This window comes from Triticum aestivum, chromosome 1D (genome assembly GCF_018294505.1).
Source record: "Triticum aestivum cultivar Chinese Spring chromosome 1D, IWGSC CS RefSeq v2.1, whole genome shotgun sequence".
Classification (NCBI taxonomy): domain Eukaryota; kingdom Viridiplantae; phylum Streptophyta; class Magnoliopsida; order Poales; family Poaceae; genus Triticum; species Triticum aestivum.
In genome coordinates, this window is record NC_057796.1 from 218,990,856 (window position 1) to 219,017,124 (window position 26,269).

General features: G+C 46.8%; 1 protein-coding gene across 2 annotated transcripts; it reads left to right on the forward strand.

Moving 5' to 3' along the window:
- The first annotated feature begins 18,504 nt into the window (after positions 1-18,504).
- On the forward strand, positions 18,505-23,087 carry LOC123181087 (mitochondrial import inner membrane translocase subunit PAM16 like 2). 2 transcript variants are annotated; one of them, XM_044593310.1, is made up of 4 exons: positions 18,505-18,724; positions 21,396-21,483; positions 22,485-22,615; positions 22,699-23,087. In XM_044593310.1, the coding sequence occupies exons 1-4, from the start codon at positions 18,722-18,724 to the stop codon at positions 22,825-22,827; spliced, it is 351 nt and encodes a 116-aa protein (XP_044449245.1). In that variant the 5' UTR covers positions 18,505-18,721; the 3' UTR covers positions 22,828-23,087. The 2 variants fall into 2 exon arrangements, with proteins under 2 accessions (XP_044449245.1, XP_044449246.1); XM_044593311.1 differs by lacking the exon at positions 18,505-18,724 and adding an exon at positions 18,760-20,424.
- Positions 23,088-26,269: the final 3,182 nt, after the last annotated feature.

Genomic DNA, 26,269 nt, shown 5'->3' on the forward strand with positions numbered 1-26,269 from the left:
GATTAGGGCATTCGCCTTGTTGTTGTTGGGGCACTGTCTGGCATAATGTCCGTTCTGCCCACAACTGAAGCAAGAATTATTGCGCTGATGCTCCTCATGCATTGGGTTGGTCACGACATTCTTGACTTGAGTGGTGGTCTTGTTAACATTCTGTTGCCAATTTGGCTTGTATTCCACATGAGTCTGCTGCCAGGTACGAGCCTTTTGCACTGGTTGCCCATCCTTCTTTGGCTCAAACTTACGCTTGTTGTCGTTGTTAACAGGCCTATTATCTGATATAAGCTTGTGCTCCCGTTCAGCAATGAAAGCCTTGTTCACCAGAGTTTGGAAATCTGGGAAATCAAGCATACTGAGAGTACACCGGAGTTGCGGATTTAAGCCTCCAAGAAATCTGTTAATCTTCCTTTCTTCGGTGGCCACGTCATAAAGAGAGTAACGGGCCAGATGATTGAATTTTTGCAAATATTCACCCACAGACTGATTTCCTTGGACGAGTGCGAGAAATTCACGTTGCTTAGTCTTCATAACTCCAGTAGGGATATGATATTTCCGGAACTGATCCTTAAACTTTTCCTAGGTGATTTCTTCATCAACAGGCCACATGGCTTTTGCATTTTCCCACCATATGGCAGCTGCGCCTTCAAGGTAATGAGTTGCAAATGGAATTTTATCATTTTCTTCAGTACGAGCAATCTCAAGCTTTCTCGCAATGGTACGCAACCAATCGTCTGCATCCAATGGGTCAACAATCTGACTGAAACTGGGTGGCTTGGTCCTTTGAAAATCTGACAGCTTGGAGTAATGACCGTTCTGATTTCCATTCGGTCCAACCATAGCTTGCACACTTCTTAATATTTCGATCAGATCATTGTTCCTTCTTTCCTCAAACATACGCGGAATTTGCTCGGTGGAGGGCGGATTTGGCAGTGGAGGCGGTGGCGGAACGTACGGCTCGGGAGAATGTCCTGCCTGTCGTGCGGAACGACGAACAGGAGTTCCCTCACGAACGTTGCTACTGCTGCCTCCCCACGTCATCCTATTGTGGATTTTTCCCAAGACAACGCAATCGAGATGAGAAACATCCAAGAATAAAGTTGGGGAAAAGCCAGCAACAAATCCCGGAAGAAAACAAAAGAGCGAAGAAAATACGGCGAATAAAGTCCCAACATAATTATACATAGACTCATACATGAAAGATAAACAACACGCCAGGTTCAACTACTCTCATACATGCAACGAAACATCATGACTCGTACGACTACATCTGTACATCATCCGGACGACTGCGAATACTCAAAGATACTACTGCTCTGCTGGTGCTGCGGTGTCCTCCCCTGAAGCGGTCTCGGATCCTGAACTGACGAGGTTAACGGAAACCTCCGGGTTAAAGGTAACACGACGGCGCTGCCTCGAGGGCTCTCCCTCAGGGGCAGGGGTAGGATGAAGCATCGGGGCTACAGGAGTAGCGAGAAGTGAAACCCACTCGGCAGGAGTACTGAGAGGATTCACGGCCGAGACGCCCGTGCTACTCGGAGGAGTAACCGGTGAAATAGGGGAACTAGAACTGGCTGGAATATACGGAGTAAATCCCAGAGAGGATGGAGTAGTGGCAGATCTAGTAGTGACTAAAGCAGTGGCTAAAGCAGTACGGGCACGACTCAGCTCTCGAGCCAACTCGTGGATCATAAGATAGCTAGCAGTGACATAACGAGCAAGGTGGCTAGCAACACTATCAGACTCCGGATCAATGATAGGGAAACGGACACGACCATTGTCGTGCAGAGAAGGGTAGTAATAGAAACCTGGGTGGTTCTGCATTCGGACCTCGTTGTAGCGAAGCTCAACAAGGACCTCGAATGCAGCAAATTGGACAACCTGAGAAGCGGTGGAGGCGTAACCGCTCCGATAAGTACGAGTGTAAGAGCTGGAATCGGAACTAGTGCATAGAGTGACCACTGCGTGATACTCATACACTGAATCAGCTAGACGCTCCCGGTACACACGATAGACTGGGTCGTCTCCGAGAGGGTACAGCCGACACCACATGTTGCGAAGGAGGTGCGGTGACATGTACGGCATCAGCTGCAACTGGCACGGATACGGCACCGGAGCCATCTACACTCACAACCATTAGCAGGTTAGCATAAAGATATAAACCAAATGCATGCAATGCAACAACCAGCTACAATTGCTACCGGCACTCAACTTAAACTCGTATCTAACGTCCAGTTAACACGTCGTAGTCTAGCGTGGCCTACAGTCAGCGCGGCTCTGATACCAAGTGTTGTGGCACCCCGGCTCAGAGCGACCGGTTTACCATGCATTGCTAGCCCAGAGACCATGTCTTCTGGCAACACACAACATCTTGGTACAGAAAACAACCGCTTTATTGATGCTAGCGGATCAGAGTTTATATTACAACCGATGTCGAGGCCAAGCAGCACGCCCGGTGCGGCTGAACTATATGTACATTATTTAGTGAACATAAAGGGGCCTCGATCATAACAACTACGCGGCAGGGGAACAACGTCATAGCGGAAACTCCATATCACAGGGACACCGATGTGGACACGATCTAGACTCGAGCAGCACTCCTTTCCAACGAGACTTTCCTGAAATCTGGCATGACACGCCAGGTCAGTACATTGAATGTACTTGCAAGCTCACAACAGGCATAATCATAATGGCAAACAATATCATGATAATTAACCAATTAATAATAATGCAACACTATATGTCCAACATGCAGTGATCATGCTCGAACGTCCCTCGGGACGGACTTACCAACCGTGATCATTCTCGGATCACAAACAAACCACCATCGTGGTCTTGACAAGAGTAACTCGTGATCCTTACGGCGATCACAACCACGACCAATATCTGGTCCCGAACATCTCGATGGCCTTTCAGCCATCCTCAACAGTGCAAAGTTCATAACTTAGTGTGCAAATTTTATTAAACGTTGACTCATGGTGGGACCTACTACGAGGCGTCTGTGACCGTGGACTCGGCTATCGATAGATTATACACTCTGCAGAGGTAGCACACTGTACCCACACCACGGAACCCATGGCCTCGCACTCCCATTCGGGTGGACCAACGGCATTCCGACAAAACCCTTCCATTGCCATGACACTCTCTCGGCCACTCCGACCCAATCCCCGACCGGCTAGTCCTGGGTGGCCCCGTGTCTACCAAAGACACAACGACCACCGCCGTGGCCAAAACGATCCCACTCGGGGACCCGGTACCATAATCTCAACAACGGGCACACAAGGTTATGCCTGCTTACCGGGCTAGGGTAAGCATGCCATAACCTCCCCTAGTTGGAGGCACCGACCAGAGGCAATGTCAATGGACCGAATCAAGGCCTTCCCACAAAGGCAAATGTGGTTGCACTGGGAAAAACTCGATTCAGCGGCACCATGACCCGGTCAATGATATATTCAAGTTGAGTTATATTCAGGTTCAACTTAAAACGAAAATGACAGGTGTCATAGCATGCCATGAAATGCAAAACTACACATGCATCACATATTAACGAAAATGACTGATGTCAACCATATTCACACTAAGCATAAACATCAACAACTTATATTATTTTCCTGGTCAGGGTAACTCACACTTTAACCAAAATATTTTACAGCAAGTTTTATTATTTTCTCATGCAAGAAAGTAACTTCGATTAATTTCTGACATGCATAGCAAAGATTATACCACAAACAATTCCTAATTTCTTTGCCAACCAAGTTAGGTTCAAACATTTTGTAAGTCAAGTAAAATGGCCAAATAAGTACTTAACAGAATATTTTCTAGCAAATTTTACTATTTTATTTATGCAAGAAAATAACTTTAAGTAATTACTAACATGCATAACAAAAATTATTTTTATCATCACCACAAATAGATCTTAGCTTTGCTTTACCAACTAAGCTAGTTTCAACATTCTGTAAATCAAGCATAATAACTAACAAACACTTAACAGAATATAAATACCACAATAGTTATTTAAGTGCATGGATTAATCATTTCATTCAAGTAAGAAAATCATAATTATTGAAATGACACCATGAAAATGTTGATGTGGCTTGCCTTAGTGCAGATGAGGTTCACAAGCCTTCTCGTGATCCTCAAGACAAGCCTCACCCTCTGAAAATAATTTTAAGCACAAAAAAATATATTAAGAACACTTCTGAAAATCACTAGAAATTCTAAACAGCTCAGAAAAATCTCATCTTTGGTGAGCTGCTAGATTTCTTTGCAAAGAACAAAATGCAAAAAGAATCAATTCATTTGGACGTATGGTTGAAGAGTTATGGCTGTTTGAAGCATTTTGTAAATTCAAATGAATTTGAATAAAAATAAACAAACTGGGGGGTGACGTGTAAGGCGTAAAGCCCAGGGGCGCCACCACTCGTACCGCTTCACGCGTGTACAGAGTGGCCGACTAGCGGGCCCCGCTAGTCAGGTGAGGAGGAGGGGGAGAAGGAAACAGAGGGAGTCGCGGCTTCGCCGGAGCTCTCGCCGGCGACGAGGGCTCCTTGGCCAAAACGAGAGGGAGGGATGGAGAGAGGGGACGGAGGCGCACCTGCCCGTACTCGTAGCGTAGCTAGGGGTAGTCGGACGGCGTTGGAATCGACCTCGCAAGCGGAGGCAGAACGCGGTGGTCGCCGGAGATGAGGAAGACGGCGAGCAGAGGCAACTCCAGGGGCTCCAGGGGGACGGGATGGCTTCACCGGAGAGAGGTGGAGGCCCTGGAAGGGTCGCCCTGCCCTGGGAGGGGCTGGAGCTACCGCGACGACCAGAGGGGATCGCCGGCGAGCTCGAGCTCGAGGACGGCGGCCCGCGGCCTGCCCGGCCGGGCTACGGTTTCCTACGCGCTTGTGGGGTGTGTGGGAGTGGTGGATGATGCTCGAGGAGGCTGGGGGCGGCTCCATTTATAGGCGAGCGGAGAGGGGGGTTCGGGCTCCGCCGGTGAACACCTGTCCACGGCGCCCGGCGACGAGCGGCGTCAGTGAGAGGGGGAGAAGGCGACGCAGCTCACGCGGCGACTGTTGGCGAACGGGGACGAGCACAGGAACGAGGAGAAGGCGACGAGCACAGTGTGCACCGCACTGTTGGGTTGGCCGGACCGTGCTCGTGCTCGCTGCGGCGAGCTTCGGCGTCGGCGAGCGCCAGGGGGAAGTTAATGGCGTTGAGACGAGGATGGTGGCGAAGTTTGGCACGCTCGGGCAGACGGGGGAAGCGAGCACGCGCGAACAGAGCGCTCGGCGGCACTCAGAGCGCGTCGACACGCAGGCATGGCATGGTGGACACGCGTGGTCACCGCGCGAACTCTTCCCTCAGGCCAGCCTACGTCCAAAAATCATGTCTGGCATGTTGTTCGTGGTGGTTTTGAAGTTTACCACACTTTGGTTTGGATCCAGGTGCAGTAGAGGAGTTTTTACATGCCAAGTAAATTTCTGGTCAGTAACTTTGAGAAGTTACTGAGGTCAAATGGCTGGGAGTTGGGGGCTGTGCTTTGGAGGTTAGCCATGATCTTCTAAGGTGAAGATGCACAAGAAAATCCAGGCACAATGGAGCAAGTAAAATGGTAGTTGCTGTAGAAACCACCATCTCTGTCCAGAACAGAAAATATTTTCTATAGCAAAAATATTCCAAAAAGTGATGAAATATTTTTGCTCAGGAAGGTGCCCTAGGTTTCAAAGAGTATTTGTGAATTATCTCAGATTTTTCTGGGCCATAAAAATTGGGGTTGCTTTGGAGCACATAGAACTAGCTAGGGTTTTTGAGAGAAAAATGAATATTTTTCTTTTAAGAAAAATATTCCAAAGATTATTTTGGGGTGGATCAGAAGGGGAATGATGATTAGGGAGGGAAATGAAACACTTGGGTGAAAGCCAAGGGTACCCAAGTGTTTAAGTCCATATGAAAAGATTCAAAAACTCCAAATTTCAAATTGACTCCAAATGAAAATCAAGCAAATGAGAGAGGGCAAAAACCAGGCTGTTACAAAACCCATTGAGCCCGGTTGTAAACCTTCATCATATCAAGTTTGGTAATACACCATCCTTGTTTCTCTTTATTTCGCCTCATAGAATAAATACATTCATAAGATGTGAGCATATTATCAACTATTTTAAAAAAATGTTCACCATGTACTAAAAAATGTTCACATGTATTAAAAAAATGTACGACCTGTATTTGAAAAAAATGTTGAAGGTATATCTAAAAAATGGTACACCAATATTAAAAAACATTTAATGTTTATTCAAAAAATGTTTATGACATTTTTGGAAAATGTTAATGCACTTTAAAAATATGTTCGTGGCATTTTTTAAATGGTCATACAATATACACAAATGCTCTCGTCATCTTTTAAAAATATTTCATACTGTTTAAAAGTCACATAGAAAACCGATAAATAAACACATAGAAATAGAAACAAAAAGAAGAAGAAAAACCACGCAAAAGGTTTGAAACCAGTCCTCGTAACCTTTTCAGAATAGCTCCAAGGATGTTGGGCCGGCGTGTTTAGTGGAACACTAAAGACGTAGCGGGGCTATGACTCGTAAAAAGTGAGATATGCTACACAGATTTCTTAAATCATAAGTTTTATTTTTTGAATTGTTTAAATTACTTACCACATATGTCCCGTGATCTTAAATTACTAGTTAAGGGGTAGTTTTCTGCAAAGGTCATTCCCACATTTTTTGGTGGTGACTAGTGTCAGTGTATCACTTGTCACAACCAGCAAGTTTTGTACTTTCTTCCGTAGACTCATTTTTTAAAATATTTTATCTCTTGAACCATGCGTTTAAATCATGAACCTTTTTCAATGTTGCGTTTCTCGCGTTGAGATTTTCGCAATTAGAACCATGTTAATAGATTTAGACTTTTTTCTTTCAAAAATCCGGAAAAAGCAAAAACGAAAACAAACCATAACCGGTAAATCATAAAACCCAAGAAACCGAAGCCTCGAGGTACACATTTATGCTTTTCACTTCTCAGAAACCGGTTAATAGATTTTGGCAGGGGGCCGCGCTGCGACGGAGTCGTTCGTGTACTCCCCCTTGGCTCAGGGAGGGGGCGCTGTGGTTGGGGGTCCATCTGGACTGGCGTTGTCCATTACCCTCAGCGCCACCATCGGTTTCTCGGCGATTCCAGCATCTCCTTCGTCCCTACGCCGGCATGACAAGAAGGTGGCCGTGCTGGCGGACGAGGAGGACGTGCCTATCGTCATCGACATGGAGGCAGCCACTCAGGCAGCGAAAGGGAAGTTCATTGTGGCACGGGTGCTGCCGGCGTACCCGGTGGACCACAACGCCGTCGTCAACAGCTTGCGTGGTGTGTGGCGGCTCCGCGGCAATGCCGTGCCGCAGCGTGTCATGAGCAACGACGGGCGGTTCGTCATCACGTTCTCCGAGGAGGGGGACCGGCAGCGGGTTCTCCATGCTGGGCCGTGGCATTACCGGAATGACGCGGTGCTCACCAAGGACTTCGACGGCATGGGTAATCCTGTGGATGTGCGCCTAGATTCCTTCAATATCTGGGTGCAAATTCACAGGTTGCCCGTCATCCTCAAAACTGAAGACATGGGATGGAACCTTGGGAAGAAGCTCGACACCGTCCTCGCCGTGTCGCACCGCAACCACCAGATCATGGATGAGCATCTTAGGGTCCGGGTTGAGCATCATGTGCAGAAGCCTTTGAGGAAGAACGTCGACATAACCATAAAAGGTAGCAACAAAGAGATTCTTTTTGATGTCAAGTATGAAAAGCTGCCAAACTTTTGTTTTTGCTGCGGCTTGGTGGGGCACACGACAGAGAAACTCTGTAGCTTACCCAAGGAGCAGCGGAAGGCGTCTTACACCACCGACATCACGGCGCCACCGTACTGGTCATCTCTCCGGAGACATATCGACTTCGGAGAGATGCCGGTGTCGGACGGTGTCATCACGGAGGTGGCTTCGGCGGTCAAGAAACTCTCCGTTTCGGCGGCTACGACTACAACGGCCTCGGCGCCGGTGGGTGGGTTAGCGCCGGATGCTGCCGGTGCGGCCACCGTGCTGGTGCAACGTCTTCTGCCGGGTGGGGGCACCAACAACACCAACAATGGTGCCCCTGCTCTGCTTGCTGTGGAAGGCCTTGGGACCCCTGGTGTCAAGCTTGGGGCTTCCCTCATGGACGTCCATGTGCATGAGATGAGGAACATGGGATCTGGGATGCACCTCAACGTCAACCTGGGTGCTCCTGAGTCCTCACATGCTGCTGCTGAGGGGCACATGAAGGCCACGGGTGTTGCTACCTACCTCCAGAAGGCGCTGAGCTTGGGTGCCCAGGAGCGAGCTGATGCGTCTACGCCCTTGCAGCAGCAAAGCCAGGGGCCGGAGGATGCTGCGCTGCCTTTCCAGCCACATCACCAACCTGCCGGGGTGTGCGCTGGGGCTACAGGAGACCAGGCGCAGCCGCTGGAGGATGGACCTACAGCTCCTGCGTCTACGACTCAAGGTGCTCGCGTGGATGCTGCTGCTGTTGGTGTACAGCGGCATGCTCACGGCATTGCGGGAGTCCAGGGTTGGAGGAGGCTTTATCGTCAAGAGCAGGACGAGAAAGACATGGTGCAATCTGCATGTGTCAAACATGCAATTTTTGGTGTACCCACTCCGCCGAATAGTGGAAGCGAGCTCTCCAGCCACAAGGCGGCTTTTGCTGCCATGCTTGAAAGCACGGCGGGCAGCACGAGGCGCGCTGCTGATGACCAAGATCTGATTCTCAACATGAACAACACGAGTACGAAAAGTCTAGAGGTTAGGGATGATATGGATATGAGTGTGTCATGTAAAAGAGTGTGTGTTGAGAGAGTTGAAACTGTAGTAGGCATAGATGGATCTACTGTACATGTAACTGAGGAAGTTGATGGTGGTGAGGAAGAGGTCCAGGATAGGAGAGAATCTGAGACCTATGCCCCCACCTCCCCCTCCCCCTCGCGTCGCCTCCCCCCAGGCGGCGCCAGGGGCCCCGAAACCCTAGCGCCGCCAGCACCTTCTTGCCACCCCTTCCTGCCGCCGCTGCCGCCGGTGTGGGCCGCGGTGGCGGCGGGCCCGGTGCCGAAGGTTTCTGGGCTGGTGGATGCGGCGGATCCCATCTGAGGCGGCGGGGGCGGCTCCTCTCGTGCGATCCAACAGCGGCGGCGAGGACGGCGAATCCGGGCTGTGCGGCGGGGGCCGGAGCACCATCGCCAGCGGAGCGGCGGCCCTGCATGGACGGCGGCGGTGGTAGCGCCCCATCCGGCAGGGTGGGCTGTCCTGGTCATGATGGTGATGGCGGTCACTGCGGATCCAACGCCCCGTTTGGATCCGTCGCGGGGAGGCCTTCCGCCGACCGGCGGCGTGTGGAGGGACCGGTGAGGAGATGCCGGATCTCCGCCGGAGTACCGACGGCGACATACGTCTTCGTGGCGAGGTTCCGCTCGGTTCCAGCCAGCCACGAGGTCGGGAAGACGTGGCTTCCGGTGAAAATCGCGCCTGACTGCGGTCTTGGCGGACGATGGCGGCGTCTCAGACGTCGTTCCCTTCTGGAGGCATCGTCGTTGCAGGTCACATCAACCTGATCGGGAAGTTCCGGGGGAAACCCTAGATCTGGGTATACCGGATCGGACGATGACGGTGCCTTCGGTATCGTTCCCCCTCATGGGGGCATCGTTTTGGAGCAAGTGCTGGTTGGAGGGGACAAGAGGAGGAGCAGTGTTTCCTCTGCTCCATTGATGACGGCGGATCTCGGCGGCGTGGCGCAGTGGAGACTCGGCGCCTGATGAGCGGAGAAGGACTCGCGCAGGAGGGTGACGCTGCCTGGCGTCGTGGTGGCGTCGGCGGCAGTTAGACCGGGCAAGGTTGATGCAGCAGTACAGCTCTGAAGATGGATTGGTGGCAGGTGGCTGCGGCGGCCTCATACCCGGCAGGCGTCCTGGTTGAGAAGCACGCCAGACTGATGGGTGCCCATACCCGGCAGGCGTCCTGGTTGGGACCTCAAGTCTTACATGTTAGGTTTGGCTGCGAGGTCTGTTTCGTATTAGGCCAAGACTTTCAGCGCCCCTACATCAACTGGATAGGGATAGCGACAGATGTTGCTTAGTTTGGTGGCTTTAGGCTTATTGTTGTATGACTTTGTAAGGTCTTGTGTCAATAATTAATAAAATGGCCGTATGCATCGTCCAGATGCAGAGGCCGGGGGTCGTCCTCCTTTTCTAAAAAAGGAGGAGAGAATCTATAGGGGATGGGAAAGATGCAGGAGATAATACCAAGGAAGCTGCCGGCCCTGGGGTTGCCGGTCAACTGACGGGCGCAATGAATGTCGCCCGTCAGGAGCCATGAAAATTATTTGCTGGAACTGTCAAGGTTTGGGTCAACCTCGGACAGTCCAAGAGCTGGTGTGCCTCACAAAGACACATCGACCCAATGTTATCTTCCTTTCTGAAACAAGGCAAAATAAAAAGTATGTTGAGAGTTTGTGTTATCGCCTTGGTATGAAAAATGTATTTACTGTTTCTGTTCCAGGAAAAGGAGGTGGCTTAGCGGTTTTTGGGATGACCTTTATACCTTGGAGTTGAACAAATATGGAGATCAGTTTATTGACATGTACATCAGCAATGGTGCTGGAACTAAATGGAGAAGCACTTTTGTGTATGGGGAACCAAAGGCGAATCAAAGGTATGTTATGTAGGAGCTACTAAGGCGAATTAAACCACTTGGGGCTGGACCATGGTTTATGGCTGGACATTTTAATGAGGCTATGTGGCAGAATGAGCACTTTTCTCGGGTAAAGCGGTCTCCCAAACTGTTGGCTAATTTTCGTGAAATTTTGTCTGAGTGCAATTTATTTGATTTGGGCTTTCATGGAGTTCCTTGGATTTATAATAACAACAGAGATAATTTCGGGGTATCTTGTAATAACAAGATCAACTGGAAAACATTGTATGAATGGCGAGTATACGTGGTTATCCATAGGAGTTTATCGATGAAAGGGAATTGCAAAAGCGATGAACACAAGTTCTCGGGTTATCAGCGGAGAGTATCTTCAAGGTCTTCACGTGCAGCAGACGATCATCAGTAATAAGGGGCTCTCCGGGTGAAAGTGATAACGAGATACTAATGTTAGATTTAGCAAAACTCACTTAACCAGAATAGAAGAGAGATCAGAGTCCCATAGTATAGACAAGGAGTAAAAGATCCTAATACCACCCAATGGCGACGTGGGCCCGTAAGCCACACAGCCATGTCAGTAAAAGTTTAGCAATGACTAAACTCAACTTCGGCCAAGGAGTTGGAAAGGGGGATTCCTACAGGCAGTCGGCTCTGATACCAACTTGTGACGTCCCCGATTTGACCGTACACTAATCATGCATGCAAATGTGTACGATCAAGATCAGGGACTCACGGGAAGATATCACAACACAACTCTACAACATAAATAAGTCATACAAGCATCATAATACAAGCCAGGGGCCTCGAGGGCTCGAATACAAGTGCTTGATCATAGACGAGTCAGCGGAAGCAACAATATCTGAGTACAGACATAAGTTAAACAAGTTTGCCTTAAGAAGGCTAGCACAAAAGTAGCAACGACCGAAAAGGCAAGGCCTCCTGCCTGGGACCTCCTAACTACTCCTCGAAGCCGAACTCCACGTACAATCATCCTGGACTCCAGCATCTGGTTGCGACAATCAGGTATAGAAAGGGGAAAAGAGGGAGAACAGCAACCGTGAGTACTCATCCAAAGTACTCGCAAGCAAGGAGCTACACTACATATGCATGGGTATATATGGAAAGGGTCATATCGGTGGACTGAACTGCAGAATGCCAGAATAAGAGGGGATAGCTAATCCTGTCGAAGACTACGCTTCTGGCAGCCTCCATCTTGCAGCATGTAGAAGAGAGTAGATTGAAGTCCTCCAAGTAGCATCGTATAGCATAATCCTACCCGGCGATCCCCTCCTCGTTGCCCTGTTAGAGAGCGATCACCGGGTTATATCTGGCACTTGGAAGGGTGTGTTTTATTAAGTATCCAGTTCTAGTTGTCATAAGGTCAAGGTACAACTCCGAGTCGTCCTTTTACCGTGGGACACGGCTATTCGAATAGATAAACTTCCCTGCAGGGGTGCACCACATAACCCAACACGCTCGATCCCATTTGGCCGGACACACTTTTCTGGGTCATGCCCGGCCGTGGAAGATCAACACGTCGCAGCCCCACCTAGGCTCAACAGAGAGGTGAACACGCCGGTCTAAATCCTATGCGCACAGGGGTCTGGGCCCATCGCCCATTGCACACCTGCACGTTGCATATGCGGCCGGAAGCAGACCTAGCCTAGCAGGCATTCCAGTCCAATCCGGCGCGCGCCGCTCCGTCGCTGACGTCAAGAAGAGCTTCGGCTGATACCACGACGTCGAGTGCCCATAACTGTTCCCGCGTAGTTGGTTAGTGCGTATAGACCAAATGGCCAGACTCAGATCAAATACCAAGATCTCATTAAGCGTGTTAAGTATCCGCGAACGCCGACCAGGGCCAGGCCCACCTCTCTCCTAGGTGGTCTCAACCTGCCCTGTCGCTCCGCCACAAAGTAACAGTCGGGGGCCGTCAGGAACCCAGGCCCACCTCTACCGGGATGGAGCCACCTGTCCTTTCAGCCCCCTCATCAAAATCACTTGCGGGTACTCAATGAGCCGACCCGACTTTAGTCACCACATGTGTCATGTATATAAAGTATATAGTACATACCCGTGATCACCTCCCGAAGTGATCACGGCCCAGTAGTATAGCATGGCAGACGGACAAGAGTGTAGGGCCACTGATGGAACACTAGCATCCTATACTAAGCAGTAGGATAGCAGGTAAGGGTAGCAACTGGAGCAACAATGACAGGCTATGCATCAGGATAGGATTAACGGAAAGCAGTAACATGCTACACTACTCTAATGCAAGCAGTATAGAGAAGAATAGGCGATATCTGGTGATTAAGGGGGGGCTTGCCTGGTTGCTTAGACAAGGAGGGGTCGTCAACACCGTAGCCGGTCGGGGCACCAGCGGCGGCGTCGGTCTCGTAGTCTACCGGAGAGAAGAGGGGGAAGAAACAATGAATACAATAAAAACAGATGCATAACGATGCATGACATGACAAAGTGTGATGCTAGGTGTGCCCAAACGCGGTACTAGGTGATACCGGCGAAGGGGGGAAACATCCGGGAAAGTATTCCCGGTGTTTGACGTTTTCGGAGGGGAAAAGTTCCATGTTCACTATGCTAGGGACGTGGGGCTGACAAACGGACTACGTATTCGAATTCGTCTCGTCGTTCTGAGCAACTTTCATGTACAAAGTATTTTCATCCGAGCTACGGATTATTTTATATTAATTTTTAAATATTTAATTCATTTTTAGAATTAACAGAATTAATTTAATTAGAAAATGCAATTATGACGTCAGCATGATGTCAGGGTGATGTCAGCAGTCAACTAGTCAGTTGACCTAGTCAAACTGACATGTGGGTCCCACGGTCATTGTCTAAGACTAACTAAGCAGGTTTAATTAGTTTAGTTAATTGATTAGGTTAATTAAACTCAATTAATTAAGTTATTTAATTTAGTTAATTAATTAATTAATATATTTTTTATATCTTTTTTATTTTCATTCTCAGGGCGTGGGCCCCGTTTGTCATTGGCCCAGAGGCCATACAGGGCGCGGGCGACGGGAGCGGCGCTGGGCACCCGCCCAGGTCGACAGGGGGGAAACGGCGATGGGCGCCGGCGGCCACCGCGACGAGCGGCAGCGGCAGCGTAGGAGGCCGGGGCTGCGCGACGATGCGGCACAGCAGCAGGACCGCCGCGGGATGGAAAAGGGGCGACGGTTCAGGGAGCCGACGAGCGGCCAGTGGGGTGCGTGAGGTGGACGAGGCCGTGGGTGCCCGATGGGCGCGAGCGCCGGGCGCAGCGGGGGGGATGCTTGGCCGTGCGTGGCCGTGGACGGGGGCGCAGTGGCCGGGCAGAACGGACCCGAGCGACGGCCAGAGAGGGGGGCCGCGGCCGCGGCGAGGCCAACTGCTAGTGGCCGGAGTGGACGGGACGGGAGGAGCACCTGGCGGCGCCGGAGCGGGCGTGAGGTGAACGCGTGCTGCCCAGAGCGTGAGCTCCGGCACGCGGGCGCGTGTGCGCGCGGTGGCGCACCGAGGGAGGCGCGGACGGCGCGGGGACAGGGGAAGAAGGGTGGAGGCCGTGGCCTCACCGGGATCTGTAGGGACGGGGCAGCGGGGGGGGGGGGTGAGGAGGTCGTCGGGGTCGACGCGGATGTAGTGGAGGCAGGCCGGCGGGGAGGAGGAAGCAGGCCGGCGAGGTGGTCCTCCAGGCGATGGTAACGGCAAGGGGGCGACGGGGTGGCTCCGGTGGGGCTCGCGGAGAGTGGACGGCGACGGGCGGCGCAGGGCGTCGGGGGCAACGGGATCGGGCCGATCCCGATCCAGATCGATGGGGAAGGAGAAGGGGATCGTGGGGGAGTGGGGGCGAGTGGGGATCGGTGGGGGTTAGGGTTTCACCGGATGGGTGGATAAGGTAAGAGGGGGTGGCCGGTTGGACCAATTGGGCCGGCCATTGTGGCTTGCTGGGTCGGCTGGTCCAGTTGGGCCAGGGGGTGGGGGTTTATCCTTTTGATTTTTTTGTTTTTCTTTTATCTTTAATTCCTTTTCTGTTTATTTCATCTTTCAAATTGTTTTAGTTTTGTAAAACCTATAGTTAGCTCCTAAATTAGTAATAGTAATTATACCACTGCCATAATTAACTTGGCACCTAAATATAATAGTTTGTAATTGTTTATTATTTTAAAAGCATTTAAATAATTGTTTTTGCTACAGTTTTACTCATTTTAGAGTATTGAGACATTTTATAAAAATGTGGTTTCTCTGCCATAATTACCTATGCATTATTTGGCACAACCCGAACAATTTAGTTTTAATATTTGAAAAGCAAGTGTCGTTTGACTTGATTTTGAATTTAAATTTGAATCGATTTCGAATCAACGCGAGATTATCAACAGTAACCGAGATGACGGGGCATCATTAGCAGAGGTTCACTGTAGCTTAATTATCCGGGCGTCACAAAGATTAAATGTGTTATTCAAAAGAAATGATCTTAAAGCAAGTGTGGAGAGGAAGAAAATCCTCGCAGAGATGGATGAGCTCCTGATTAAGGAAGAAATCATGTGGAAGCAGAGATCTTGTCTGGACAAAATGAAATGGGGGGATAGAAACACTAGTTTTTTTTTCACAGAAAGGCCACATGGAGAGCTAAGAAGAACAATATTTCTGCTATCAGAAGAAGTGATGGGTCTCTCTCAAAGGGTTTGGAGGAAATTAAAGGTATCACAAATTCTTTTTTTAAGGATCTTTATTCCTGTGACTCTATGGTCAATCCGTCTCGTATTATGTCGCTTGTGAAACCGGTGGTGAATGAGAATATGAATAAAGATCTCTGCAAACCTTTCTCTGAACAAGAAATTAGTGATGCTCTTTTTCAAATTGGGCCGTTGAAGGCCCCGGGACCAGATGGGTTTCCAGCCGGTTTTTTCAAAGAAATTGGGGTTTACTTAAGATGGATATTGTTCGGGCTGTCCAGCAATTCTTTATTTCTGGATGTATGCCAGAGGGAATAAATGATACAACTATTGTTCTTATTCCTAAAATTAAGAATCCCCAGTCGATGAAGGATTTTTGACCTATTAGCCTTTGCAATGTTATATACAAAATTATCTCAAAGTGCCTTGTCAATAGGCTAAGACCTCTGCTGGATGGTATGATCTCCCCTACTCAAAGCGCTTTTATACCTGAAAGATTAATTTTAGATAATGCTCTTATCGCCTTTGAATGTATGCACTCGTTGAATACTTTGAAAGATTCTCGTGGAGAATACTGTGCATATAAACTGGACCTAACTAAAGCATACGATCATGTTGACTGGAAGTTCCTGGAATATATGCTTCGTGCATATGGTTTTGATCCAATCTGAATTAATTGGATTATGACTTGTGTTACCTCAGTGAAATTCTCGGTGCGCTGTAATGGCCAGTTGTTAGAGTCTTTTCATCCTTCACGTGGTCTGAGGCAAGGGGATCCATTATCGCCGTACTTATTCCTCTTTGTAGCTGAGGCCCTCGCTATTACTCAATGATGCATCAACAAGAGGGACTATCCAAGATTTCCGACTAAACAGACATGCTCCAGGTATATCTCATTTATTATTTGCCGATGATAATCTCCTATTTTTAAGGGTTCTCTAGAGCAAGCTTTGGCTATTAAAGATATTTTGACGGCTTATGAGGAAGGTACAGGCCAATTATTAAGTCCAGACAAGTGTCCCATTTTATTTGGCAAAAAAGTGTCCTATTGAGATCCAGGTGTCTCTTCTGGTTATCCTTAAAATCACGTATGATGGGTTTGAGGATAAATACCTTGGCCTCCCAGTTCCAAAAGGTCGTATGAAGGACGGCAAATTTCAATATACAAAAGATAAAGCTCTTAAGAGGGGTTCAGACTGGATCGAAAAATATGCTTCTAGCGGGGCGAAGGAAATCCAGATTAAGTCTGTTATTCAGGCCATTATGGTCTATGCCGTGAGTATTTTTAAATTCCCTATGTCTCTTTGTGATGAACTGTCTCAAATTATAAGGAATTTTTGGTGGGGTGATGAGGAGAATAGAAGAACTCATTGGTTGGCTTGGGAAAAATTGACGAAGTCAAAAGGTGAAGGGGGTATGGGATTTCGGGACCTCGGGCTTTTCAATCAAGCACTTTTGGCCAAACAAGCTTGGCGTTTATTGTTTTTCCGGACTCTTTGTGTGCAAAGGTGATGAAAGCTAAATATTATCCTCATGGGCATCTTATTGATACTGTCTTTCCTCAAGCGACTTCGCTTACGTGGCAAGGTATTATGCATGGACTCGAGTTGTTGAAAAGGGGTATCATCTGGAGAGTCGTCGATGGTGCTAGTATAAATATTTGGAGGGATAATTGGCTTCCGAGGAATTCTGGCCTAAAAATTTCTGCTAAGAGGACCAGAACGAGGGTCAAATGGGTTGCTGATTTATTCATGAGTGGCTCAAGGAGATGGGATGAGAATTTAATCAGGCATCTGTTTTACCCTCATGATGCGGAGGAAATTTTAAAGTTACGTATTCTGAATTTGAACGAGGGTGGCTTCATCGCCTGGCACCATAAGAAAAATGGGTTGTTTTCAGTGAAGAGTGCGTATAGGTTGGCCCTGAATATTAAGGACTCGGACATGGCACTGGGGAACTCCAGTGTATCCGTTAATGGGGAAAGGAGGCTCTGGAATATTATTTGGAAGGCTAACGTACCTCAGAAGATTAGAATCTTTGCTTGGAGGGCTGCATCTAATAGCCTATTCGTGCAAGTTAACAGAGTAAAACACCATCAAGCTACCCTAGGTACATGCTAAATCTGTGGTGTTGAAGATGAATGTGTTTTTCATGCTTTGGTATGCTGTCTCAAGGTATGTGCATTCCGTATGGGTTTGAGGGAGGTGTGGAACTTGCCGGATGAAGATATTTTAAACTGTTCGGGGCCGGACTGGTTACTTATTTTAATGGATCAGTTAAGTTTCACCTATGTGTAAGCAAACAATTTTCATGTTCTGGAGAGCTTGGCATTTGAGAAATGACTTGATTTTTGGTAAAGGATAGGAATCTATCTCTGCCTTAGTGAGTTTTATTCAAAATTATTGGGCATCATTCTCATCTTGTCATGCAAAAACGAAGGTAGAGGTAAGTAACAAAGGTAAGGGTGTGATTGATGGTTTACAACCCATTAGTAATGTGGAGAGGATTTGTGTTCCATGGCTGCCTCCCACTCCGGAATTCCTCAAGATTAATGTTGATGCAAGTTTTGTGGAGCTGCGAGCGTTGGGGTGGTTGTTAGAAATCATTATGGAGAAGTTCTTATTTCTTCTTGGGATTATATTGATACTTGTCTTAGTGCTGAGGAAGCGGAACTTCGAGCAGCCATCTCAGGTCTTTAATTGGCATCACTCTTCACAAGCCCATTATTTTAGAAACTGACTGCTCTTTTGTGGCCTTGGTTTTTGCAAATGATAATCTGGACAGGTCAAACCTTGTTGATTTGAAGAAGGAAGCGTTGAGTGTCTCCAAGGTGATGAGTACTTTAAAAATCACCAAGATTAACAGAAAGGCGAATATGGTGGCGCAGGAGATTGCAAAATTTAGTTTTATAAACAGATCTGATGGTATTCTTATTAATAGTGTTTCGCCCTGCGTGGCAAGAGCTGTAACGAATGATTGTACGAACATTTGTGTCAATTAATTAATATATGGGTGTTTTTTTTAAGCACAATTTGTGCTTCACGTGGAAGCACGACTCAAGGAAAAAAAATCATTTTTGCCCTGAAAAAAAATACCCCCAAAAATCTAAAAAAATACGTGCAGAAAAAGAAACTGTGCTCTTCCGCGGAAGGCTCGCATCTTCCGGAGCTTTCATTCCTCCTACCGATACGAATCGTCGGCTCAGCGCCAACCGATCCAGACGCGAATTGGTGATAAGCCGAGGAAAAGAAAAATCCTTTCTCCTTCCTCCCTCCCGCAGCTGCGAATCTCCTCCGCGGCGGCCTCCTTCCTCGGATCAATCGCATCTACTGCGAACGACCAGCCATGGTAAAGCGCCCCTTCCCTTCCCCCTCCCCCGACCGATTCTTTCTCTGTCCACGCTGTGCACCTACCTGAGTTCGCCTTGTCGTTGCTGGTAATTAAGATCGATAGATAGTTTGTTGGCGCCAATTGGGGCCGAGGTATCCAGGACTCAGGAAGGGGAGATTGTTAGTGGGTATGTCTTGTAGGATTGGTGGGTCTGTTTATGTGACGCCGAGGACGCTGGAACCACTGAATTCACATGAGAAATGGATTGCTGGATAGGGATTTCAGGGAGTACTCCCTCTGTCCTAAATTACTTGTCGCAGAAATGGATGTATCTAGACGCATTTTTAGTTCTAGATACATTCATTTCTATCCATTTTTGTGACAAGTAATTCGGGACGGAGGGAGTAGTATGCAGTCTCACGGGATCTATCTTTACAACCACGGATGACCTCCGTTTTACATTACCATGGACGGGGACAGATTTTACATGGGGCAACATATCCCATACACCCACCCTTTGTGGTGTACAATACTTATGAACTAATCCTTCGATCTGGGCATCAAGGAGGGCACTAACCAATCTCATTGGATGCCTTGAATTTTTTTCTTCCAAAAAAGGAGGATAAACCCCTGGCCTTTGCATCATACGATGCACACAGCCATCTCTAGTGAAACAATGTATCGGACATCCAAAGTTGTACAAGGAGATATAGCAAGGCCCAAACACAGCCGGTCAATAACGAGATTACATCACTCTACGCATAACCTATTACTAGACCTCAATCCAAACCAGTTGAATGTATCCCATGCTAATATCTCTCAACATTTGCAACCAAAGGCCATAGGCGCCTGATTCTCTGCATGTTGGAGAGAGCACCACATATGATGGATTTATCCTGTAGCTCGGAAAATAATCTGCAAATATTTTGGTAGTTTTGATCTGTTAAAGACACAAATCATTACACAATCCCAAATTGCCCACAATAAGGCACACACTCCCACATGGATTTGTGCCTTAAATTTTGGATGAACACTGGCCAACTAGTCTCTTAACAAATTTGGTATGGTAGTAGGCACAGACAAAACAGGATACTTTGGATGTAAACCGCAAATGTGTGTAGGCACATGTTTTGAGAATATATATGTGCCATAATATCTAGGAACATATTAAGAGTTCCAATCTTCTAAGGATTTGGTATTATAAAATTCTCATTTTGAATCCAAGCAACTATTATGAGAAACTGCCGTTTTATTTTCCTTCTATGATTAGTATTGTTCCGAATATCAGCCAGTTAATCGGCATCTAGGTCAGTTAATCGCTACTCGGTGGGTCACCGAATATCTGATTAACTGATTTATCGGCAATTCGCATATTTATCCCTACTCGGGACCCGACCGATATGGTACCAGTTACCGATCTCCTGAACATTGATTAGAACTTTATTCTCATCTATTTTCATGATGTTGGCATGCTTGTCCGAGCTGGTTTCCCAGTTATCGTTGTACAGTTCCTTGGAGAGTCTACCCAATGATGTTATGATCAGGGACGGAGCTATGTTGGGGCCAAATTGGGCCTTGGCCCGCCCAGCACAGCCGAAGTATAATAGAGAAACTGGGCCAGGAAAACAAGTGATGTGCATAATTTCTTATCCTGGCCCGCCCAACATTCAGCCTGAAGCTCCGCCACTGGTTATGATGATGCCATCACTCGCATCCTGGTAGGCTGCAAAGCAACTGCCAACATATCTTCTTTCTCACCACACATTTTGATTTTGCTAATGGTTCAAATGTGTCGAGGTCAACAATTTCTCAGAAATACATTATCTTGCCACATCACACCAGATCCACGACTTTTCAACGTTGACGACAGCTTGAACCCCTCTTAACACTACTTCATCTTCCAATATTTGATTATTTTAGCATTGAGTTCAGTCTATTGGTTCCTATTGTTCTTAATTTGTGCCATACTTGCATGGTTGCACCGTAGTCCCCTGAATCTATGTGACCAACCAGCATATCTTACTCTTATATTCTCTACTGTTGTAACTTGTAAGGAGTGCTTGCTTTTTATTCAGAGTGTAGATTTTTCGTATCATAGTAATAACAAGGTTGCCTGTACTTTTCACCAACGAAGAGTACTGTGTATCAGTTTTTTCACGAATATTATTTCTGAAATTAAAACCAATAAGAGATGACTGAGCCACTATACCCCTGAACACAGTTATAATCTGGATGCACCGAAATAATTAAGCAGTGCAGATCTTTCTCATTTTACTCCGACTGATGGGATAATTTATGGCATCTTAGAGCGAATGTGATGGTCCTTTTAACTCGTGTTAATAGTATAGTACTCATTTGTATGAACTCACTATAGATCATGCATAATTGCTCCGAAAAGGTTGGCACGGCAGATGTATTCTTGTTTCTTTGATTCGGCAATTGAAACAACTTCGAATTAATTAGCAAGTGTGTGCTGCTGACATAGTTACACCTCAGTTTCTGCGCTTGTTTATCTGATTGAATTTTGGGCCTATAGTGCAGTATCATATTCACCGAAACTTAATTTCACCAGGGGCATATTGTTGATTTATTGTTGGGTAGATTCTGGATCTCTATGATCTGACATTCAGGCATATTGTCCAAATGCATGAGACACTCATTTACATGTAGTTTCTTCTTGTAATTTCAGGCCGGGAAGCTAATTGCAAACCTTATTGTCATGGGCTCTGGGATTATAGGAAGAGCTATGCTTCAGGCATACCGAAAAGCACTTGAAAGTAAGTTCCTTCCTTATGATCTTTGTTCTAACCCACACCTACAGATGTCTTGACCTCCTTGTCCTGGACATAAAAGGATGGGAGCTTGATGGAAAACTGCTGAGTTTTGTAGTCAGTGGTCACTAATTTGGAATAACTTTGCTGAAAACGAGTGAAATGAGATGGCAGTTTTGTGTTATGCTTGTAACTTGTCAGGTTCATAAAATAAAATATTTGTCGTAACAATCTTATTAGTTTCAGTTATCTTGTTTTAGCATTTCTGAAGTAAGATAGAACTGTTGGCATTTGGGTTGCATCTTTTGGTGTGTTATAGCTTATCCTAGCTTTTCATCCTTTTGACGTAGTATTACTACTTCTGTTCGTTTATAGATGATTGCATTGGGGATGCAGCTTTTGGTGGATTACCACTACAAGATATTTGTATATGTGGGGTTCTAGCTTAGAGAACGAGAAGTTTAGCCTTACAAAAACAAGTTTAAAAATTCAGGGCTTATATTGAACTTAGGTTATCGGCAGACTGCATATAAATTAAAATAGTAGGCTTGTTATGCTATCGAACTCATGGTGTACATGAATTTGGCAACGAAAAGTATATTCTTTGTTTTACCAAAAAGAACGGGATTATCTTGATAGCTTTTTATTGCCTAGTGTTCACATGCAATACACCAAACCTCTGATTTACAAAAGATACGATTATAAGTCTGCTCAGTATTTACTCAAAACAGACCTAAGATTCGTTTAGAGTCAAAAATTATACCTAAGATATCATGTGTTTATCAGTGTGTCATAATAACAGTATAGATATTTCACAATAAAAGACAGTACAGATAGGTGCTTTGAGCCTCTGTCTTTTGAACATAATATATATCCTGCTATAATGAGTCTGTACAAGATGGTCATTACCTGCCAAACTCTGCTCTCCGACTATTTATCTGTAAAGGGTTAGGAAATTTATTATACATATGCACCTCCTTACATAGATTGCTCCATTATTCTGCTAGATGCAAATAAAACTGGTGTGGCCCATGAAGCAGTCAACAATATCCGTAGGGCCAGCAAGACAATGACCGAGCAAGAAGCGAGGCAGATATTGGGTGTGACTGAGCAGTCGACATGGGAAGAGATTGCACAGGTCTTCTCTTATCTTCACTTGGCTCCTCGCTATTCGCATGTGCAGTGCTGACTACAACCCCTTATCAACCATGTTGAATGCAGCGGTATGACAAGCTATTCGAGAGAAATGCAACATCTGGGAGCTTTTACCTCCAATCCAAGGTTCACCGGGCCAAGGAGTGCCTAGAAAACGTGTACCAAAAGAACAAGCAAGATGGAACTCCGACCTGAAATTCGCATCTTTAGAATCCACTGCCTAGATACTGTTACTATACTCCCTTTGTATCAAAAAAACGTCTTATATTTTGATACAGAGGGAGTATATTCTTTCCTCCCTTTTGAGAATGTACATACCAACAATGGTTGCTGCTGTTGTATCATCAATAAAAATTGAGCGCAGCGACGGTGAGCTCTTTAGAGAACTAATTGTAAGCCATCACTGAATTCTCGTATGGCATTCAGTATGAAATTTTGTTGTTTTCGTTTGATTATTCCATGAGCCGTAGCAGCCGTGCTCTTGCACTATTGGTCCATTCAGTGACATCTTCATTCATGTGAAAATGGAACCATTTCTTCTCATCGTTGGGATATTTTTCCGTCAGGGGCCTGGAATGCAAATTCGTTTTGAAAACTGCAATATGTGTTGTCTGTTGTGCCGATGGTCTGGTGTTCGGCCTTCGGTTAGGCTGCCGAACAAAGCATATTGTACACATATTTTGGCCAATCAGCTTCAGAATTCTGCACAACAGCAAACCAGTCAGCAGGCACTGTCTCTCGCTGATCCAAAATTTTGACGTGCCAATGGCCTGGATTTTTAAACGTGTTGAGCAGCTTGAGCTCGTGTAGATCTGTACTAATAAGAGTTGAGGTGAGCAATCCTAGCGATGAGCAAATGGACGGTGGATGCTTTGAATGGGCATGACATATTTTCTAGGGATTTTTACATCGGTGCCCCTGGTTTCTTAGCTCCACTCATCCATCCCTACGCTCTTAACTTTTGCTTAGTTTTCCCCACTCCTTTGCCCGAAACCCTCAGAAGAGGTCACAACGGACGTCGCTGTCGGGTTAGTGCTTTGACCGTTAACTCTGACGAGTGGGGCCGCGTTGGGGGTGTAGTTGTTCAACCGTTGGGCTGTCCCTTGCATTAAACGCCTGCGCGCGCCGCCACGACAGAAGCCTGCTATGCATGCACCCAACAAACATGCCTGCATGCGATGATGCGCCGACCGAGCCTGCATCCGTTGATGCGTGCCGCCATGATGCACTGACCGAACCGCTTTCGTGCACGCCAGCTGTCACGCCCAATATGCGATACTATCCTAAAGAGACTCGAAGGCCCCACCAAGGATAGAACCGCATATTGAAACGCTTTTGCAAGGTGGATATCATTACATCAACATTACATAATATTTGGGGATACATACAAGGCATACCAATGCCGCAAGAATACATCAATACATCAATACATAAGAACAACATCCGACTACGGATGAAACATAAACAGAAACTCAAACGACATCCACCCTGCTAGCCCAGGCTGCCGACCTGGAACCTATCCCCTGATCGAAGAAGAAGCAGAAAAGGAACTCCAAACAAGTAAACATCGCTCTCGCGTCATGAACATCGCAAAACCTGTACCTGCAACTGGTGGTGTAGTAATCTGTGAGCCACGAGGACTCAGCAATCCCATTACCATGGGTATCAAGACTAGCAAAGCTTAATGGGAAAGGAAGGGGTAAAGTGGTGAGGTTGCAGCAGCGACTAAGCAAGTATGGTGGCTAACTTACGCAAATGAGAGCGAGAAGAGAAGTAAAGGAACGGTCGTCAACTAGCAATGATCAAGAAGTGATCCTGAACTCCTACTTATGTCAAACATAATCCATAAACCGTGTTCACTTCCCGGACTCCGCCGAGAAGAGACCCTCACGGCTACACACGCGGTTGATGTATTTTAATTAAGGTCAAGTGTCAAGTTCTCTACAACCGGATATTAACAAATTCCCATCTGCCACATAACCGCGGGCACGGCTCTCGAAAGTTTATACCCTGCAGGGGTGTCCCAACTTAGCCCATGATAAGCTCTCACGGTCAACGAAGGATATTCCTTCTCCCGGAAAGACCCGATCAGTCTCGGAATCCCGGTTACAAGACATTTCGACAATGGTAAAACAAAACCAGCAAAGCCGCCCGATGCGCCGACATCCCGATAGGAGCTGCACATATCTCGTTCTCAGGGCAACACCGGATAAGTCAAGCTACGAGTAAAACCAAACCTCGAGTTTCCCCGAGGTGGCCCCGCAGGCTGCTCGGTTCGGACCAACACTTAGAGAAGCACTGGCCCCGGGGGGGGGGTTAGAATAAGATGACCCTCGAGAGAGCGACTCCCTAGGGAAAATAAATAGGCTGGACAAATGGTAAAACCAAGGTTGGGCCTTGCTGGAAGAGTTTTATTCAAGGCGAACTGTCAAGGGGGTCCCATAAATCACCCAACCGTGTAAGGAACGCAAAATCCGGGAACATAACACCGGTATATCAGTAACTAGGGCGGCAAGAGTGGAACAAAACACCAGGCATAAGGCCGAGCCTTCCACCCTTTACCAAAATATATAGATGCATTAATAATATAAGAGATATTGTGATATCCCAACATAAACATAATCCAACATGGAGCAATCTTCATCTTCACCTGCAACTAGCAACGCTATAAGAGGGGCTGAGCAAAGCGGTAACATAGCCAAACAACGGTTTGCTAGGAATGGTGACAAAGGTTAGAGGTTCATGGCAATTTGGGAGGCTTGAAGAGCAAGAGAATAGGTAGCGCAGCAAAGTGATAGAACGAAGCAACTAGCATAGCAATGGTAGTAATGAGATCCAAGGTGAGGGTCATCTTGCCTGAAATCCCGCTAGGAAGAAGAACGAATCCATGAAGAAGATGAAGCCACGAAGACGAACGAATCCTCACGATCGCAACGACACGGGAACTATCGAGAAGAAGCACACAACAAGGTAAACACACCACGCATGAACAAGGCAAGACGCTCAACCAAGAATGATGCATGACGAGTCTATATGAAGCTACTCGTGGCAAGAGATGATGCATACAAGAACAACACATCAAGGCAAGTTTAAATGAGGCCGGAATCAACCTATAACAAATCCGGTAAATCCTCATATGCAAATTTCGAAATTAGTCCAGAACTGAGCAAGCATTAAGTTGAAGTTTTTAAACAGCAAGTTAAAAAGCACCATGAAGATCTACACGAAATTCTAGTCAAGTTACATATAAAGTTCATTAGATTCGGAGCTACGGCCTAGAAGATATGAGCAAAACAAGTTAAACATGGCATTGATGCAAAATGCATACAAACATCAAGCAAACACCTCAAAACAAGGATGCAATATGATAATATGAGGCTACATGAAAAACTAAGCAAGTTTCATATAGAGCACGCTCAAAACGGAGCAACGGTGCAACACATACACTCCAAACAATACATAGCAACAATCTGACGAAAACAGCAACTAGGCATATGGCAACCATCAAAACAATATGCTACAGCAACTCAACATGAAAACAAAAGGCATGGGCATGAATCTACTCAAAGCATATAACAAAAGTCCCTTACTGACCATAAGTCAAAAATGATCAGAAGATATGATGGCAAGCATGTAA

Bases quoted from the DNA above. Each gene is read 5' to 3' on its own strand.
- LOC123181087 (XM_044593310.1), top strand. The intron at 21,484-22,484 runs GTAAGTTCCTTC...TTATTCTGCTAG, and splicing joins ATACCGAAAAGCACTTGAAA to ATGCAAATAAAACTGGTGTG. The intron at 22,616-22,698 runs GTCTTCTCTTAT...TGTTGAATGCAG, and splicing joins CATGGGAAGAGATTGCACAG to CGGTATGACAAGCTATTCGA.